The 18234-nt window shown below is 41.8% G+C and overlaps 1 protein-coding gene across 4 annotated transcripts in view; it reads right to left on the bottom strand.

Annotated features, from left to right (window-relative positions):
- Positions 1–18234, bottom strand: part of SPOP (speckle type BTB/POZ protein) — a 76622-nt gene that overhangs the window by 14633 nt on the left and 43755 nt on the right. For all 4 annotated transcript variants that reach the window (XM_079798800.1, XM_079798797.1, XM_079798799.1 and 1 more), the window contains 4 exons: positions 7576–7719; positions 6632–6753; positions 4672–4823; positions 4422–4549 (listed from right to left, as the gene is read on the bottom strand). In XM_079798800.1, the coding sequence (XP_079654926.1) occupies positions 4422–4549; positions 4672–4823; positions 6632–6753; positions 7576–7653 (480 nt within the window). In that variant the 5' untranslated portion in view covers positions 7654–7719. The remainder of the gene's footprint in view (positions 1–4421; positions 4550–4671; positions 4824–6631; positions 6754–7575; positions 7720–18234) is intronic.

Genomic DNA, 18234 nt, shown 5'->3' on the forward strand with positions numbered 1-18234 from the left:
TCAATGCATCTCTCTCATCATTGATGTTTCTCTCTCTCCCCCTTTCCTTTCCTCTCTGAAATCAATAAAAATATATATATTTTAAAAAGAGTTTAGTAGCATCTAGATATTTCATATTTCCTATGGTATTTCATATTTCAACTTTAATTGCAACATTACAAAGAAACACTGAAATCGTCTACCTATCAAAGGCATATGTAATGAGGGTGGAATATGTGCATCTTTATCGCTAACAGCTACTTGTTTTCAATATAAGAAATGGAGAGAAGGGTCAACAGAAGCTAAAAGTAGATTTTCAAGTAGATTTTCCATGGTCCAAATTATTAAAAGTGTAAAGCTTTCATGATTCTGTTTCATTACCAAAATAAATACTCTGTTAAGAAAACCTGGTAAAGCCCATGTTTCCCTGGGTAAATGGCATTTAGCTCCACTTAGCATGGCACAGCAGCCTAGAGATAGAAAATGGAGAGCTGACACTAATTTGCTGCACAATGTTAGGAAAAAATTACCTGACCTCCCCAGGCACCGCTTCTCTCCCCAACAACATGAAATGAAGATAATAGAACTAACCTAGCTCAAAGGATTGTGAAAAGAGACAATTCAAGGAATGCTTTGAAAATGCTTCCAAATACATTAGCTAAGCAATATCAACTTGGAAGGAATTGCCACATATCCTAATAGTCAGACAAAAACATCACTGAAAATTGAATGTGAACCCAGTGTGGCACATTATAAACAAGACCACCCATTCGGCATTTTCAGAGTTTGCAATCTAATTTCGTTTAAATATTCATTAACAGTAATATTACTAAAATAAAGCCCAAACATACAAATGTGTGATTCTTAGTCTTGCACCTTAGGATGAATTCCCTCCTGCAACCTCTGGGAATATCAAAAAGTATTTTAAAATTAATGAAACTATACTTATTGCATCATGACAGGACAGACATGTGTCTGGGCCAAAGACTGAGTGAGGAATGGAACAGTGGAGTATTCATAATCTAAATTTGTATGAGGGCATCAACTTCACAAAAGCCTCTAAATAATAACAAAATACTATCTAACCCAATAATAAATAAAATATGAATATGAACTAAAATAAACTTGTGTGTATATGTATGTGTGTGTGTGTGTGTATGTATATATATATATATTTTTCCCCCCCATTGATAAAAGGAAGCAACAGGTCAAAGGGATAGGACTTACACTGAACTTACACTGAAGAATAATCTAGCTTTGTAAAGCGCTAAGAACTCAGATTAGCTGTATATATTTTTAAAACCCACACATCCAACACCCCCCCCCCCCCCCACGCAACTGTCTTGCAATGCTGAATGCTACTAAGTCCACAGAGAGCCTTGGAACAGAAACGAGTCTCACTAGGCACAAGCCCAAGTATGATAAGTAACACGCAGCACCTGTGGCCAACAGAGAAGTGTGAGAAGAACAGATGGCATACCTGGTCCGATGGTAAGAAACTGATGGCATCAGCAGAACCCAGCAGACGTTTCCCTGTTCAACATCTCCTCACTTCCAAAGTGTCATCTCACTTCCCTTCTAAGTCAGTAAGGCAAATCTAAACTTAACCACAGGATTTCTCCTAAGAGAATTTTATATGGGGAAGCGAAGGGGGAGAGAGCGCCTCAGTCTTAACCACAGGATGAGAGGTTGCCAAGTGAGGGCAAGACAATTGGTCTCCAAATTAACAATGTCCATACAGAAGGTGGAGCAGATTTGGGGGCGGGGGGGGGGAGAAGGTGGCATATGAGAAAAGACTGGAGCCACTGTGGACTTAAAAATAATGCAATAAAGGTCATGGCACTGCCTAAAATACCAGGTGCAATATTTAGAGGAGATATCTTTCTTCAGAGAACAGTTAAGATTGGCTTTCATTTCCAAGAGAAATTAGAATTTTCCACTATATTTAAATTTTTCTGAAATTTAGGTCTTTAAGATAGGTGAAGATTAAATTGATGGTCTGTTCATATAACATTTAACTTCATACAAAACCACCTAATTGTATTCATTTCTTACTTGGGCAACTGAGTATGTAACTAGTTAGATTTACATGGAATTCAAATTTAATGTTTATCAGACAAAAAACAACTGCAACCATTTCTGTATTTACCTAGATGTCATCATGTTAGTATTTCCTTCTTTTATTTAGAAATTAAAAAGGAGATAAGGCAGCTATTGTACAAACTGCATTTTACATATTCAGTGTGGTATCTTTTTTTTTTTTTTTAAATTTCTTTATTGATTAAGGTGTCACATATTTGTCCTCATCCCCCCATTCCCATCCCACACCCCTCCCCTTGGATGCCCCAACCCTCTGTTGAACTTAAGCATTGGTTAGGCTCATATGCATGCACACAAGACCTTTGGTTGATCTCTCCCCCATCCCCCCACCCTCCCCTATCCTCCCTCTGAGGCCCGATAGTCCGATCGATGCCTCCTTGTTTCTGGTTCTGTTCTTGTTCATCAGTCTATGTTGTTCATCATTTCCCCTAGATGAGCGAAATCATGTGTCACTATAGATATACTTATAAGAATTGAATGTGCGACGAGCAATAATAGTTATGCTGACAGGCAAATGAATCAGTCTGTAGTGAGTTTCTTTCTGGACCAACAGTTCTTTTGAGACCCAATATCAATGTCCACCGGTTCCCTATGAGTACATGTCGGCACTGACCCCTCAGCTCTGGATGGTGGACAAATGGTGGTAATGCAGGTCCGACTCCCTCTGGTTTGGTCTCGGCTGGACCCAGGGGCACTGCTTCACCCGGATCCAGGGGCCCACGGCCTCACCTGGACCCGGGGCCAGGCTCACCCGGCTCCAGGGGCCCGCGGCCTCGCCCGGACCCGGGGCCCAGGGCTCACCCGGCTCCAGGGGCCCGCGGCCTCGCCCGGACCCGGGGCCCAGGGCTCACCCGGCTCCAGGGGCCCGCGGCCTCGCCCGGACCCGGGGCCCAGGGCTCACCCGGCTCCAGGGGCCCGCGGCCTCGCCCGGACCCGGGGCCCAGGGCTCACCCGGCTCCAGGGGCCCGCGGCCTCGCCCGGACCCGGGGCCCAGGGCTCACCCGGCTCCAGGGGCCCGCGGCCTCGCCCGGACCCGGGGCCCAGGGCTCACCCGGCTCCAGGGGCCCGCGGCCTTGCCCGGACCCGGGGCCCAGGGCTCACCCGGCTCCAGGGGCCCGCGGCCTCGCCCGGACCCAGGATTCAGCCTCACCCGGACCCAGGGGCGCACGGCCTCGCCCGGACCCAGGATTCAGCCTCACCCGGACCCAGGGGCGCATGGCCTCGCCCTCAGTGTGGTATCTTAATACTTCCAAAATTTCCTAACCACGAGGTACTATTCTGTGGAAATAATGAGCTGTGACTCAGAAAAGAAGCCAGCTACCACTGGCCAGTCCTCTTCTACAAAAGGGCAAGATTCCTAAGGGACACCCTCCCCGGCTGCACAGGTGGTGACATGCTTTGGGACTGTCATTAACTCACAGTGTCATTAACTCAACTGTAGGGAACTTGCCTGCACCCTCCCCAGGAAAATACAGTGGTCATTCTCACCAAGCGCTGCTGCTCAGGAAGTGGCTTCTTGACCATACAATGTATAGGAAACACTGCCATCTAAGTTGACTAGAGGTTTTATTCATTTATCACACAGTGAGCTTATGAATATTTATAAATGTGTTGATAACAGCATGAAACGACTTCTTAGTATATACTCATTAAAGAAACTACTTTTCAACTCACTCTCAGTTTGGGAATTTTACTTCAAGACTTCTCTTGTAAACCTAAAAAAGGCTTTTAAGTTGTTGGTGAGAAGGACTTGCCTAGCAGACTACAGATAACTCTCAGCTATTATGAGTTAGAGAGCTTTATATAACCTTCACTCTAGAATAGAGGATTCTCACCTCCCTATTTCACAATTACTCTAGCAAGACAAACCAGAGACATTCAACTCCTGATAAGTCATCCAGTTCAAAGAGCAGAAAAGAAAAGTGATCTACAGTCAAACATATGTGGACTTCATACTCAAGGAGAAGCCATAAAGTTTAAGGAACAAATATACATATATATTTGCTGGCCATTCTCCCCAGCTTGAAGTAACAGTCCTTCCAAATGCTATCTGAAAAACCCCGAAAAGAAAAAGCCAGAATCCTGACCCAAGCAATTAAAAAATCATAAATACCAAGATTGAACACAATCTTTGTTTTTAAGAACAGTAACAAGTGGAAAGCTGAGATGCCCAACAACCTTGAAATCATGGCAGTTTTCAACAGTCACATCAATAACGTTTGTGCAACACCATTCCACTTGGGGGTTCTTCCCATTCTCCATCCCTGATACAAACAATTAAATCTGCCACTCCCGATCAGGCCTGGGAACTGCTGGTCTCACAGTGGGGAGGAAGCACTCACCTCACAGAAGAGGGTAAGCTTGTCATCAGGGAGAAGCCCGTTGGCTTCATCCAAGAGAAAATCTCTACGGATGAATTTTTTGAATCCCCAGTCTTTGCCTTGCACAAACCTATATGCCCGTTGACTCTCTGAGGTGAAAAAAAAGTTATATTTAGGGTTACTCAAAAAACCAGATCAAATCTACAACTTGTCAGTGTATGAAGTTTCTGGATGTGAAAATAAAGAATCGAACAAAGAAGAGAACATTTACCCATAGCTTTGGTTTCTTCTCCCTTGGCATTCAGGATGGAGAATTTGAATTTTGCCCGAACTTCACTCTTTGGACAGCTGACCAGTAATAGGTAAAGTGACAGGTAATCTTTGCTTTCTTCATCTAACCCTTTTGGGTTTACTCTCAAACACCTGCCCAAAACAGACAGGGGGGAAAATGTTGAAAACATCCATGCTTATAGGCTGGTGAAGTGATAGAACTAGAACATCAGAATCAAGAGAGGGAGATGTTTAAAATATAAACAAGCTCAGGTCCCATAACCAGGAAATTCTGATTTAGTAGAATGACTACTTTGGAGCCACTTTTTTAGAGCACCCTGAGTCAACTAGAATCTGACAACACATCTCTGCCTCTTTCCTCATAATCTCCCAAATCACTTTACCCACTAAAGTATTTTAAAAGTCAGGCTATTCTAATCCTCAATCTCAGGAGAGGCAGCCCCTAATTTTGTTGGGACTGTGGTGAAACCATGAAAAAAATGTCAACAACCCCTTAAATATCACCTTGGGAAAGAAAAAGTATTTGAGAGAAATATGTGAATAGAACCCAATCTTTTACAGATACTTTATCAATCTGGCAATAATATTATAAGATTAAAATAAAGGAGGCAGCACGGAGAGAGCACAGATAAAAGTAAACTCCCAGGGTATAGCTCCAAGCTATATAGTCAGAGATGCCAATCTGTTACCAATGAATCAAAACAAAATTCAGACAGAATTTAATAGGTTCAACTGAGTTAAGTTGTAAATGTCAGTTGAGCTGCATGTGGTTCAGATACTGCTTCTACCAGATAGGCCATATGCATCCCTAAGGCCTTGCCAGTGTTATGACACCTCTCACAAACAGGTGGTTCAATCCAATGCCTCTCTAGGGAGGGCATATGCCACTTATATCACTATACATTGTGTTAAAGATGTAGATTTAAATACGATGCCTATGAATAAGCATTCTCTCTCAACACTTAGTAGTACACTGCTTAATGTATATAGCCAACAAACACTAAATGGGGAGCTATTTAATTTCCAGTGGGTTATCAGAAGTCAAAACTGGTGGTTCACAGACATGTGTTCTGGTCTTTGCAGTGAGCACATGATTACATCCTTAACTGCCTGCTCCTCCTCAAGAGGACACTTGGTTTAGATGGGACTGACCCCCGTGCCACAGGGATTAATTGGTGGAACCCAGACCTAAACCAATCAGTATATGCATGATATATTCTTGGCCACACAGTTAGTTCAGAGGAAGTTCAGACTTCTGTTGGATGGTGGTGGGTTATGCCCATTACTAATGCAAGTCCTCCTTCAACCACAGGGAAATTAGACTTGAGATCTCCAACAGCATGGAGAGCAGGACAGAGCAGAGAGAAATGGGGGCCTTAATCTAAACACTGGGATGCTGGATTGAACTAAGCTTCAAAACCATCCTACACCCTGTGCATTCGTTACATAAGCAAATAAATCTTTATTTTTTAAAAATAGGCAATTTAAAAGTCAAGAGACAGTATGTTAAAATCTAGATTTCTTACTTTTCTTAAACAATCAGAAAGTATGGCAATAGTCAGCCCTTATTCACATATAGCTATAGTCAGCTGGATCTCAGTGACCACTCACTGCCCCTTTTAGAAGGACACTTGCTGGTTTGCCTAATAGTCAACACTTACACCAAATATGGATTATCTTTTACAACACTGGCTCTCTTTACTCATTTACATTACCCTACAGCCATTTGAACTTGCAGATTCCTGATATACTCATTAAATTAATTCAACAATTACATAGCAAGCACCTATGTGTATCAGGCACAGTCGTAGACACTGGGGAATTTTAAGTACAAAGTCCCTATTTCCAAGGACCTTACGTTCTAGTAAATCTCCCCATAAAACCAAGCAAAATAGGCAACTTTTAGAAAAAATTTTACAGCTAGATGTATTCCTCCTCACCATTTCAGTTTATCATTGGCTCCTGATGAAAAGGTTGAGCTTTTAATGACTTCACCCATTTCCTCCCGGCAAAAGCTAAAGTTATTGATGGTCCACATGTAGGAGAATTTCACTACCTTGATCTGTTGATAGAAAACCAGGAAGTAATTAAATAAGTGGGTGACCTAAAAAACAGGCTGAAGATCAGATCATTGTTTCCGCTCCTTCCCTCTACATGATCCCAGAGGAAGATAGCACTATTTGGCCAGCATGGAGGCTCAGCTTTTCTCTCACCCACATTTTTAAAATACATGTTTTTATAGACTTTAAGAAAGAGAAAGGAAGGGAGAGAAATAGAGATAGAAACATCGATGAGAGAAAAATATCAATCAGCTGCCTCCTGTACACCCCCATTGGGGATTGAGCCTGAAACCTGGGCATGTGCCCCATGAGCCACACCGGCAGGGCCCTCATCCACATTTTAAGAAATCTCACAGTGACCAACTGCTTTCATAACTTTCCTCAGCTTCTGAGAAATACTGACTGGAAAGTAGGAAAAACATGGACAGGGGTGGGAAAGCAGGTGTCAAAGCCATACCTACAATGAGCCTTTGTTCAGAGCAGTGTTTGACAATTAGATGTTGATGCCACTACCTGGGGTCGAAAATCTCAAACCTAGTTTCCTTTTGAGTTCCCCAACACAGGAACACATTTCCATCAAGGAGGAGTAAGTGGATCTAATTTCAGAGTCCCCCCTTTTAATCTCCAGTGAAAGACCGTGGCCTAGGGTATTGATTCCACTTGGAGAACCAAGGAATGGAAAGCTGACAAATATCTTATCTATCTACTATTTGGCAGTTACATCCCTGAGAAAGCAGAAAACCCAATGCAGAAAGAAATCTTATTCCTTTCGCCCATCAACTCCTCCCAATATGCAAAGATTTACAGGGTGAAACATAACTTACCTGTGTGTAGCACCAGCTCTCAGCTACAGGGCCACTCGACATTTCTGCCGGAGGTGGAGGACTTGGAACCCTTGACATCGCCAGTTTGAAGGTTAAACAAGATTTCCAAAGTCAGAGGACAAAAATTTCTGTTTTCTTTTCACCCTGGTTGACACAAGAAGCAAAAGGATGTTTTAGATTAATGGCACATGATCCTACTATTTCTGTTTGACCTTCTAGTCTAGACAAAGACTGGAAACTTTGTCTCCTGCCTAAAATTCTCTACTCTTATTATTCCAATAGCTACTTAGAAGTCCGATCCCAAACTTAAGTGTTAACCTAGGAGAAGATCGCCTAATCTAATATAGTCTACTAATAACAATTACAGCACCCTATTTTAATCCTCTGCACAATACTTAACATTATCTTACTGAATGAATTTACTCAATGGGCATATGAAGTACATCTATGGAAAGGCTGCCTGAAGAGGAGACAGCACAGTGAACACCACACACACTATGCCACCAGCTCCTTCACCTGAGACACAAATACTCTACTCCTGAGGGGAAATGACCTTGTTACCTCGCTAACTACTGTCTCATCTTCTCTTATACTTCAGTACAAACTAATGAAGAGGTTTCTATTCCTCAACCCATTGCTAGCTGCTCTCTTGAAGGGCAGCATTTACCCCTTTCTTACATGGGTTACTTTCTTTGCAGCAGAGATCTCTCCCCACTTATACCCCATCACTCTTCAATTTTCCAGATTCTTCTCCTTGCTCTTGCCTTCTCTGTTCTATGAACATTCTTTTGTTGGATATTCTTCCTCCACTAATGCTCCCCATGGTTTAATCCTCAGTCATTTTATCAATTTTCCCAACATTCTCTTTCATGGAAATTTTATCCATCCCAACAGTGTCAAATTTCTGCCTTTATAAAAATATTCCCCAAATCTCTCTAACTTTGACCTCTGTCATAAGCCTCAGACCATTTCAAATAACTACTATACATCTTAGCAGGGTGTCCCAGCAGTAAATCAAATTCAATTCAAAATTCTCCCCTCCAATGCCACTCAAAAAATGGGTGAATTAGGTTACAATTTTTTAAGTATTATAAACAAAGCCAAACTGAAAAAAAAAGCTCCTTGCAATGCATGACAAAGAAATAATTTCATTAATATATGAATTGGTATGTAAATTATTTCTATAAAATCATTAAGAAAAAGGCCATCTACCCTACAAAAATATCATTAACAAAAAAAGAAAGGAAGGAAGGAAGGAAGGAAGGAAGGAAGGAAGGAAGGAAGGAAGGAAGGAAGTCGCTCTAAAACATTTTACATCTGTAAGACCTGCAGGAGGAAAAAAAAAATATCAACCAAACCGTGTATAGGGATATGGGAACTCTCATACACTGTTGGTGGGCAAGTATATTTGGATGGGAATTTGGCCATATCTTGTGAAGTTGAGTATATGTGTACACCAAGGCTCAGCAACTCTACTTTTAACTGTAATAATGCACCAGAATAGTGGTTCTCAAATTTTAGTGTGTGTCAGAATCACCTAGTAAACTGGTTACTGAGCCTCACCCTCAGAGTTTCTGATTCAGAGGTTTGGAATGAGCCTCTAAATTTGCATTTCTAACAAAGTTCCCACATGATCCTGATATGCTGGTCCTGGTACCAAATTTTGAGAATCACTGCCCTAGAGAAACTGCACATGGACACAAGAAGACATAGACTAGGGTATTCAATGTCGCATTGTTTATAACAATGAAAAAACTAGAAGCAAACTGAAAATCCATTCAAAGGAGATCTAAACTGAGATATATATATATATATATATATATATATATATCTCCTATATAATAAAAAAGAAACAGGAAATCGCTTGGGCAAAAATAAAAAGGATCCCAAATCAATTATATAGAAAAGATTCCTTTATTAACTTTTGGTCGAGAATATGTTTGTATATTTTCAGAAAACAACTCCAAGACCATGTGGATTCCTGCAACAGAGAGGAATTGACAGGTCTGCTCCAACCACGAAGACAAGAGGAGAAACAGTCCAGAGATGGAAGACGCTGACGACGCCTTGCCATGCTAGCAGTAAGCAGCTGTACGTCGCTGCAGGTTGCCTAGGACCAAACCAGAGAGGGTCGGACCTGCATTGCCACCATGTGCCCACCATCCAGATATCATTGCTGACATGTACACATAAGGAACTGTTTGACATTGAAACGGGGACTAAGAACTGTTGGACATTGAAATTTGGACTCAAACATTTTTTGTTATTATATGCTTATTTCTAGTCTGCAGAGGCAAGATTTTTTAAAGGAAAGAAATGGGGAAAAAAATAGATACTGAGGCAAAGAAGCATTGAACAGACTGTCAAACTTCAGTGGGAAGGCAGGAGAGGTTGCGGGGGGCACTGTAAAAGATCAACCGAAGGACTTGTACGCATGCATATAAGTATAACCAATGGATACAAGATACTGGGGAGGGGGGGGCAGGTGAGAGCATGTACTGGGGGGTAAGGGAGGCCGGGGGGAGGTCAATGGGGGAAAAAAAGGAGACATATGTACTACTATTTGTAATACTTCAAACAATAAAAATAAATAAATAAATATAAGAGAAACATGTAAATTGACCGTACCTCCGCTACACTCACCAGCCAATCGGAGTGAGCATGCAAATTAACCTGACAAAGATGGCAGGCTAATTTGCGTACACAGGCGCCGGGTGGAGAGCAGAGCGGGAGAGCCAGTGGAGAGTGGAGTGGCTTGGAGTACTTGGCTCCCCAAGCCACCAGACGGAGAGCAGAGAGGGAGAGCTGGCTGTTTGGAGGACTTGGCAGAGCGGGAGGCCATGGGACAGAGACCGAGCAGGAAGGGAAAACCCAGAGTACAGGGAGCACCAGGAATTCTGGGAGTAGTAGTTCTGGTAGCAGCCCCAGGACCGGAAGCGGAAGCCCAGAGTGTGGGGAGCACCAGAAATGCTGGGAGTCGTAGTTCTGGTGGCAGACGGATCTCCTAGACACTAGAGCAAAGTGAGCCTGGAGCAAGTTACTGTTGCGGTGGGGGATAGAGGGAAAGCAAAGGTGAGAGACATAAGTAAAATCAGAGTGTCTAGAAAAAATTAAAGGGAAGATATCCTAAAACTTCCAGGAAATCTCCACCAATGAAGCAAAGAAAAAAAAAAGTCTCTATTATTCTGTGAGCAACAAACTAAACTGGGTTGGGGTCTCAAGACAATTCGCTCATATGATTGCAAAGACAGACAGAAACTCCTGGATTGGAGAGGGCTCCCCTGAGGGCTTCCAGATTGGAGAGGGTGCAGGTCGGGCTGAGAGACCCACCCCACTCCGTGCACAAATCTTCGTGCACCAGGCCCCTAGTATATATGTATGTATGTATGCCTAAGCGTCTGAAACGACTGGTCGCTATGATGCACACTTACCACCAGGGGGCAGATGCTCAATGCAGGGGCTTCCCCCTGGTGGTCAGTGTGCTCCCACAGCCAACCTCCCCTAGCTGGCCAACCTCCTGTGGTCCCTCCTCGCAGCCCCTTTCTCAGGGCGGCCGAGGGCCAGTTCCCTCCTCGGGGCTGGTGGCCAACCTCCCATGCCCTGTCCCTCTCCCCGGCTGGCAGGCCCCAATCGGCCCGCTGCCCACCCACCACAGTGGTGGCACGTTGGCAAGGGAAGGAGGATGGGGGGACGGGGGGAACCACATGGTGGTGGGGCACCGACAATGGCGGCAGCGCATCTGGCGACCATCGCCTCCTCTCTGACCGGGCCCTGATCAGCCTGGCCCCAATCGGCCCTGATTGCTGGCCAGGCCCAGGGACCCCACCCATGCATGAATTTCATGCACTAGGCCTCTAGTTTCCATATAATGGAAAACTATATTTTAGAATTAAAATTAATTAACTAGTTCTACAGCACCATGGAGATGAGATCAAACACAATGCTAATAAAAAAAACAACAACTTTTGTAATGCTATCTATGTGTAGTACATTATTTATACAAATTTAAGATGATATATTATCTACAGGTGTATGCACACAGAAGTTAAAAAGACAAGCTATGCATCAGAGTCATGATGGGAGACCAAGGGAGAACAACGAGGCTGGGAAAATAAGACATTTCAAGTTGATCTCATATATCTTTTAAAATAAGGATGACCTGAGGCAAATACGACAATACAAATGACTATTAAATTTGGGATGATAACTACTTGAGTGTGTATTATTCTTTGTACTGTTCTGCTTTATTTTTAAAAATATATTGTATTAATTGTAGGAATAAAATAAGGATGTGTTCCATTATATCACACACTATCTGGTTAATAATACCCAAGGAAGAAATTTCTTTCCTAAATACTGGTTTGTTTTTAGCTATGGACAGACAATATGAATCTTACTAGAGGCACAGCACACGAAATTTGTGCATGGGGGGTCCCCTCAGCCCAACTTGCACCCTCTCCAATCCGGGACCGCTGGCTCCTAATCAATCGCTCACCTGCCTGCCTGCCTGGTTGCCCCTAACTGCCCCCCCCCCCGCCAGCCTGGTCGCCCCCAACTGCCCCCCTTGCCGGCCTGATTGCTCCTCACAGTCCCCCCTGCCGGCCTGGTCTCCCCACGCAGCCTGCTTGTTCAGTTGTTTGGTTGTCCCTCACTAACCCCCCTGCCAGCCTGGTCATAGGCAGCCATCTTGTGAGGGTGTGAGGGTTAATTTGCATATTACCTCTTTATTATATAGGATTATTTTGTCCTCTTTGTTTGGCTATTAAGAAGCCCTGAGACAAATCTGTGACCTATCTTTTGAAACTATAGGTTTTTCTATATGCTATAGTCTATACAGATTCAAATGCTCAATCTATAATAGCTTTATTATTTACTTAACATTGTTATTCCCTTTACTATAATTCCTTCAACTGATTATTCTTTTCTATTATGTTAAGTGTTTTTGGAAACTGCCTCAAAACATTTGGAGAAATAGGTTTAAATGAATTACAAAAAAGAATCACTCAACTCATACATAGTCACTGACACTTATGTAATAACTAGAGGCCCAATGCACAAAAATTCATGCAAGAGTAGGCCTTCCTTCCCCCAGCTGCCGGCACCGGCTTCCCTCCAGCACCCGGGACCTGGGTTACTTCCCTCCTCCGGCCGCCCTCAGGCACTCAGGACCGGGCTGGCTTCCCTCGGGCTGCCCGCAGGCACCCGGAACCTGGGCTGGCTTCCCTCTGGCCCTGGCTTCATCAGGAAGGACGTCTGGAATGACATCCAGTCTAATTAGCATATTACCCTTTTATTATTATAGAAGATCATGGAGGGGGAGTAATTACCCTCACAGAGTAATACCATTGGTCTGACCAGAGTCCCCACTGGTTTTAAACACTATTCTACAGTCATTTACAACTAAAGCATCCCATATAATCAGAGATGGAGTTAACAATCTTAAACATGATGTGCTATTTCACTTAAGCTAACAAACTAAGCACTGCATTGGCATTTGAGCTTCCTTGGCTGGTGCAATTCCTGATTCCATGAAAACATCAAAAAAAGAGAACAAATGCTATACTGGATCACCTATGATCAAAGTAGGCTTGCACTTGAGGGAAAACACATTCTCACAGAACTGTCTGTCTAGCAATGAGTAAATCACCATAAAGCAGTTTTACAAATCCCAGTTACCATTACTGCCATTAGAGGCCAGAATAAAATTTCAAAATCTTAAAAGATGTGAAATTTACATCTTAGTTAAGAGCATAAAATTTGGCTCTGGAGGTGTGGGGTGCAGGCTTAGCTCTATCCTGAGCAATCATAACATACAAAAATACTTCAAATTTATTTACTAATTAATAACTTAAGAATTCTCTAGGTCTAAGAAAAGAACAAATTTAAAAACCTGTTTATTTTAATGGCTTAATTGTTGCTATTGAAACATAGTCCATTATTACAACCAGAAAAAAAAATACTACTTTAGTCTTGGCCATTTTTTTTTTCTTTTTTGCTTCTCACTCATTTTGTAGCCAAGTTTTTTATTGTTGTTGTGTGCTTTTTAATAATATCACCTTTCTTCCAATTTTTAAAAAATGTCCAACCTGGTAGCTAAAAGAACTGCAGAATCAGCCTTAGATTCTGAGGAGCTCTAACCACACAACCTGCTGAGAGGGAAATTGACTAGGATAGCACAAGTCTAATTAATTTCACTCATAGCAGGCACCATGGGCGAAGTGTTGATCAGCAAAGCAGCCTGGTGTTACATGAACTCTCTAGCACTTTACGCCAACCTCGGCAGATACCCAGCAGAAAAACAATTTTAGAAAAGAGGAGGTCTATTTGAGGGTCATGGTTTGAGAACCTGTGTAGGAGACAACTAGCACCAAAATATATTGTTCCCGGCTTCAAACAAGTTAGGACAAACTGTCAAGTTCTCAAATGAGAAATTTATTCTCCAAAGCTTAGCAAAACTTCCCAGTATGTTGACAACTCTGAGGCTGAACATATCTGTTAAATACCACCACTTATTTTTCTGTTCACTCTATTAAATCCTGACCTGTGAGGCTACACCTCTTCTGAGTAGACCAAGAAATATACTTAAAATACCTGTCAACTGTAAGACTGCTCAAAATTCCAATGAAGGTAATATCAGATAGCAACTAATAACAATCTCTAACAGAATGTTTCCTAGCAGGTATTATGATGCAGATACTTTCACTGAACCTACACAGTGCACTTCTTTTCTGCCTTCTTTTACACTTAGGAACACTTCTGTGGCCTCTAGTAGACTTTAAGTTCCTTAAAAGGAACTTGCAACTATTCCTTGTATCCCCTTCACCACCTAGCAGCTTGCCTGGAACAAGGCATTCCGCAAAAATACTTTGATGGCTGAAACATTTATCCAATTGCATTCAAGTCCATTAACTTTTCTGTTTGTTTCTTTCACATATCTCTAAAAGAGCCCTTTGAACAGTGCTGAGTATATTAGATTTGCAATGTAATGAAAATAATTAATTTGTTCTTTTGAATGAGTTATAAACAAAGCCAAAAACTCCTAGCCTGGCACTCTCCAGTTTCAGCCCTGGGAAAGTGAATTTTTCATCCAGTATTAAGTATATCTTCATTCTACATGGAGAAAAAGATTGGCTATAATTTCTTTCATTCTGAAGACAAAAATCAGTAATTTGAACTAAACTCTTACATAACCAGGATTCTTTCAGGATACAACAGGCGGAAGTGTTGCAATAGTTTAACCTGCAGTATACACAGAGCTAGGCTAGCAGAGTCTCTGATAAGTGTTACATAGACAATTTATACAGTTATTTTTATCTTTCTTTTATTCTCTACAAGCATTCTTCCATCTTCAATCTAATCTAATCATTCAAAGAATTTTTTTTAAACCAACAACTAAAACAGGCATAATCCACACATGATATCTATGCATTAGCCTTCTATCCATCAGCCTTAAGATTACAGGAATAAGATTGTGGATATAGTAGATTGATCCATGTCATTGTTCAGTGGGCTGAAAATAGCCAAATACGGGCAATTTCATGTGGTTCAACATAATACACAAACATGCACAAGTTAGATGACTGGGAACATAGCTTCTTGTCAAAGAATGGTTTATTAGGGACTTTTTAAAAGCCTGTCACTTTTTTTTTTCTTTTGGTTTAAAGACTTGTACTTTTCCAAGTAAGGAAAAATCCCAATGTCATAACTATTTTAAACCTGAGAGACGTTTGCATTTTCCAAACAGAAGAAGCCAAAAGGATTGTTGACAATTAAGGGAAGGAGAGAGAAAGGGAGGGGGAGAGAGAGAAGAAACTAAACTATAGAAAGATTTGGGTATACTCATTTTTGCGAAACTGATGTGACTTCAAAGGAGGGTTTGTGTCTCTTCTGTTACAGTGTCTTCAATCATATATAGCCCAGGTGGTAATAACTTCCTTCTCATTACCCCAAGGACAGATTATTATAGGTCATACTGACTTTCTCTGTTGTAACGTTTGAATGACTTTTGAATATTTATTATAGGTAAACTTTTTTTAGTTCAATCTAGTATAACCAAATACTAAATGCACTTTTTAAAAATTTAGAGATACTTCTTAAAATAAAACTAAGAGTCATCAAAGAGAGACCTCAATCAGCAAAGGAAATACCTGGTTTCTCTTATGTCCCTTACCATGTTCTTTATAAAATCTGTAAGTTATCCCTGGCTGGTGTGCTCGGTGGTTAGAGCATTGGCCCGTGCATGGAAAGGTCAAGGGTTCAATTCCCAGTCAAGGGCACATACCTGGATTGCAGGTTCAATCCATGCCTTGGTCCGGCACGTTCAGGAGGCAACCAATCAATGTGTCTCTCTCATATTGATGTTTCTTTCTCTCTCCTTCTCCCCTCCCTCCTTCCCTCTTCCACTCTATCTAAAAATCAATGGAAAAAAACATCCTAAAGTGAGGATTAACAACAACAAAATTTATAAGTTAACTTCTTTTTTTTTTAAATTGAGATATAAACTGACATATAACACTATGTTTGTTTTTGAAATCTTTAAGAGGTATTTAGTATTAAGTGAATCTAAAGATCAATGAGAAAAAAGTCAATAGCCTAAAAGAAAAATGGGTAAAGAACAGCCAATAGTTTACAGGAATGTAAATACCAATGGTTCTTAAATATGTGAAAATATGTTCAACTCTCATTCATAATAATATAAATGCAAATTAAACTGCACATTGATTCACCCAGTGAGTTGGCAAAGATCAAAATGTTTGATAATACTTGCCCAGGGTAAGAAGAACATTTCTGATTAGAGCATAAATTGTTACAATCTCCATGAAGAGAAATGTGTATCAGAATGAATAAAAAATGCATATACTCTTTGATCCAGCAATTCCACTTCTAGAAATTTACCCTACTATATGATAAATATGATAAATATAAAATGTTTCTCACTATAGCACTATTTGTAATCACAAAATAGAAACAATCTAAAAGTCTATGAACAGGGGATTAGATTAAATTATGATACAGATAGGCAATGTAATAAGCATCTGTTTTTAATAAAAAGGAATGAGGACCCTAGCTGGTTTTGCTCAGTGGATAGAGCATTGGCCCTCAGACTGAAGGGTCCGGGTTTGATTCCACTCAAGAGCATATACCTTGGTTTCAAGCTTGATCCCTGGGCCTGGTCGGGGTGTGTGTAGGAGGCAACCCATTGATGTTTCTCTCTCTGTCTCTCCTCTTCCCTTCCACTCTCTCTAAAAATCAATGGTGGGAGAAACCAAGATGGCGGCATAAGTAAACACTTAAACTGCTGCCTCGCACAACAATTTCAAAACTACAACTAAAAGACAAAATGGTCATCATCCAGAACCACAGGAAGGCTGGCTGAGTGGAAATTCTACAACCAGAAGGAAAGAGAAAAGCACACTGAGACTCAGAGGAGCTACAGAAGGCAGAGGTACTGAGACAGGCGTGGAGAGGACTGGCAACTGAGTACGCGGCTGGCTTTCTCAATCAGGAGGGAGACAAAAACTCCCAACGGCTCTGAACTCCAGTTCCGGGTGAGACTCTGAGGACCCAGACTCATTAGGGGAGAAGCTGGACTGTCTGGCAGCGGGCAAAACTCGAGGGCGACTTTCTCTCAGAGGTGCTTGCAGCGATTACCGTGGGACACTGAGACCCAGGGTCCTCTTAGGGCAGGGCTGAAGGGAAGCCATTGCTGTCTGCTCCGCCCTGAGACTCCGCGCCATCCAAGCTGAGCACAGAGGCTTTTGCAAGTCTTGTCTCATAAGGGTGTCGCCAGCACAGAAGTTCTCCCAGCATAGACACAGCTGATCCTCACAGCCAATTGGCCTGGAGGTCAATTCCTCCCAGTGATACCAACAAATCAAGGCTTAACTACAACAAGACTGTGCACACAGGGGTGCACCAAGAGTGTCCACCTCAGTTAACTGGGGAGGCTGAGCCACTGGGCCCTATAGGACACCCAGCACACAAAACCACTCTATCAACTCAGGGAAGCAGCCAAAATGCTGAGACAAAGAAACAGGTCACAAATGAAAGAAATGGAGGAAAGCAAACGACTGGATATAGAGTTCAAAACCACAGTTTTAAGGTTTTTCAAGAATTTTCTAGAAAAGGCCGATAAATTTAGCGAGACCCTCGAGGATATGAAAAAGGACCAACTAGAAATTAAGCATACACTGACTGAAATAAAAAATAATATACAGAGATCCAACAGCAGACTAGAGGATCGCAAGAATCAAGTCAAAGATTTGAAATACAAAGAAGCAAAAAACACCCAACCGGAAAAGCAAAAAGAAAAAAGAATCCAAAAATATGAAGATAGTGTAAGGAGCCTCTGGGACAACTTCAAGCATACCAACATCCGAATTATGGGGGTGCCAGAAGAAGAGAGAAGCAAGATACTGAAAACCTATTTGAAGGAATAATGACAGAAAACTTCCCCCACCTGGTGAAAGAAATAGACTTACAAGTCCAGGAAGCGCACAGAACCCCAAACAAAAGGAATCCAAAGAAGACCACACCAAGACACATCATAATTAAAATGCCAAGAGCAAAAGACAAAGAGAGAATATTAAAAGCAGCAAGAGAAAAACAGTTAGTTACCTACAAGGGGGCACCCATACGATTGTCAGCTGATTTCTCAAC

The sequence above is a fragment of the Cnephaeus nilssonii genome (genome assembly GCF_951640355.1).
Source record: "Cnephaeus nilssonii genome assembly, chromosome: 19".
In the NCBI taxonomy this organism is placed as follows: Eukaryota; Metazoa; Chordata; class Mammalia; order Chiroptera; family Vespertilionidae; genus Cnephaeus; species Cnephaeus nilssonii.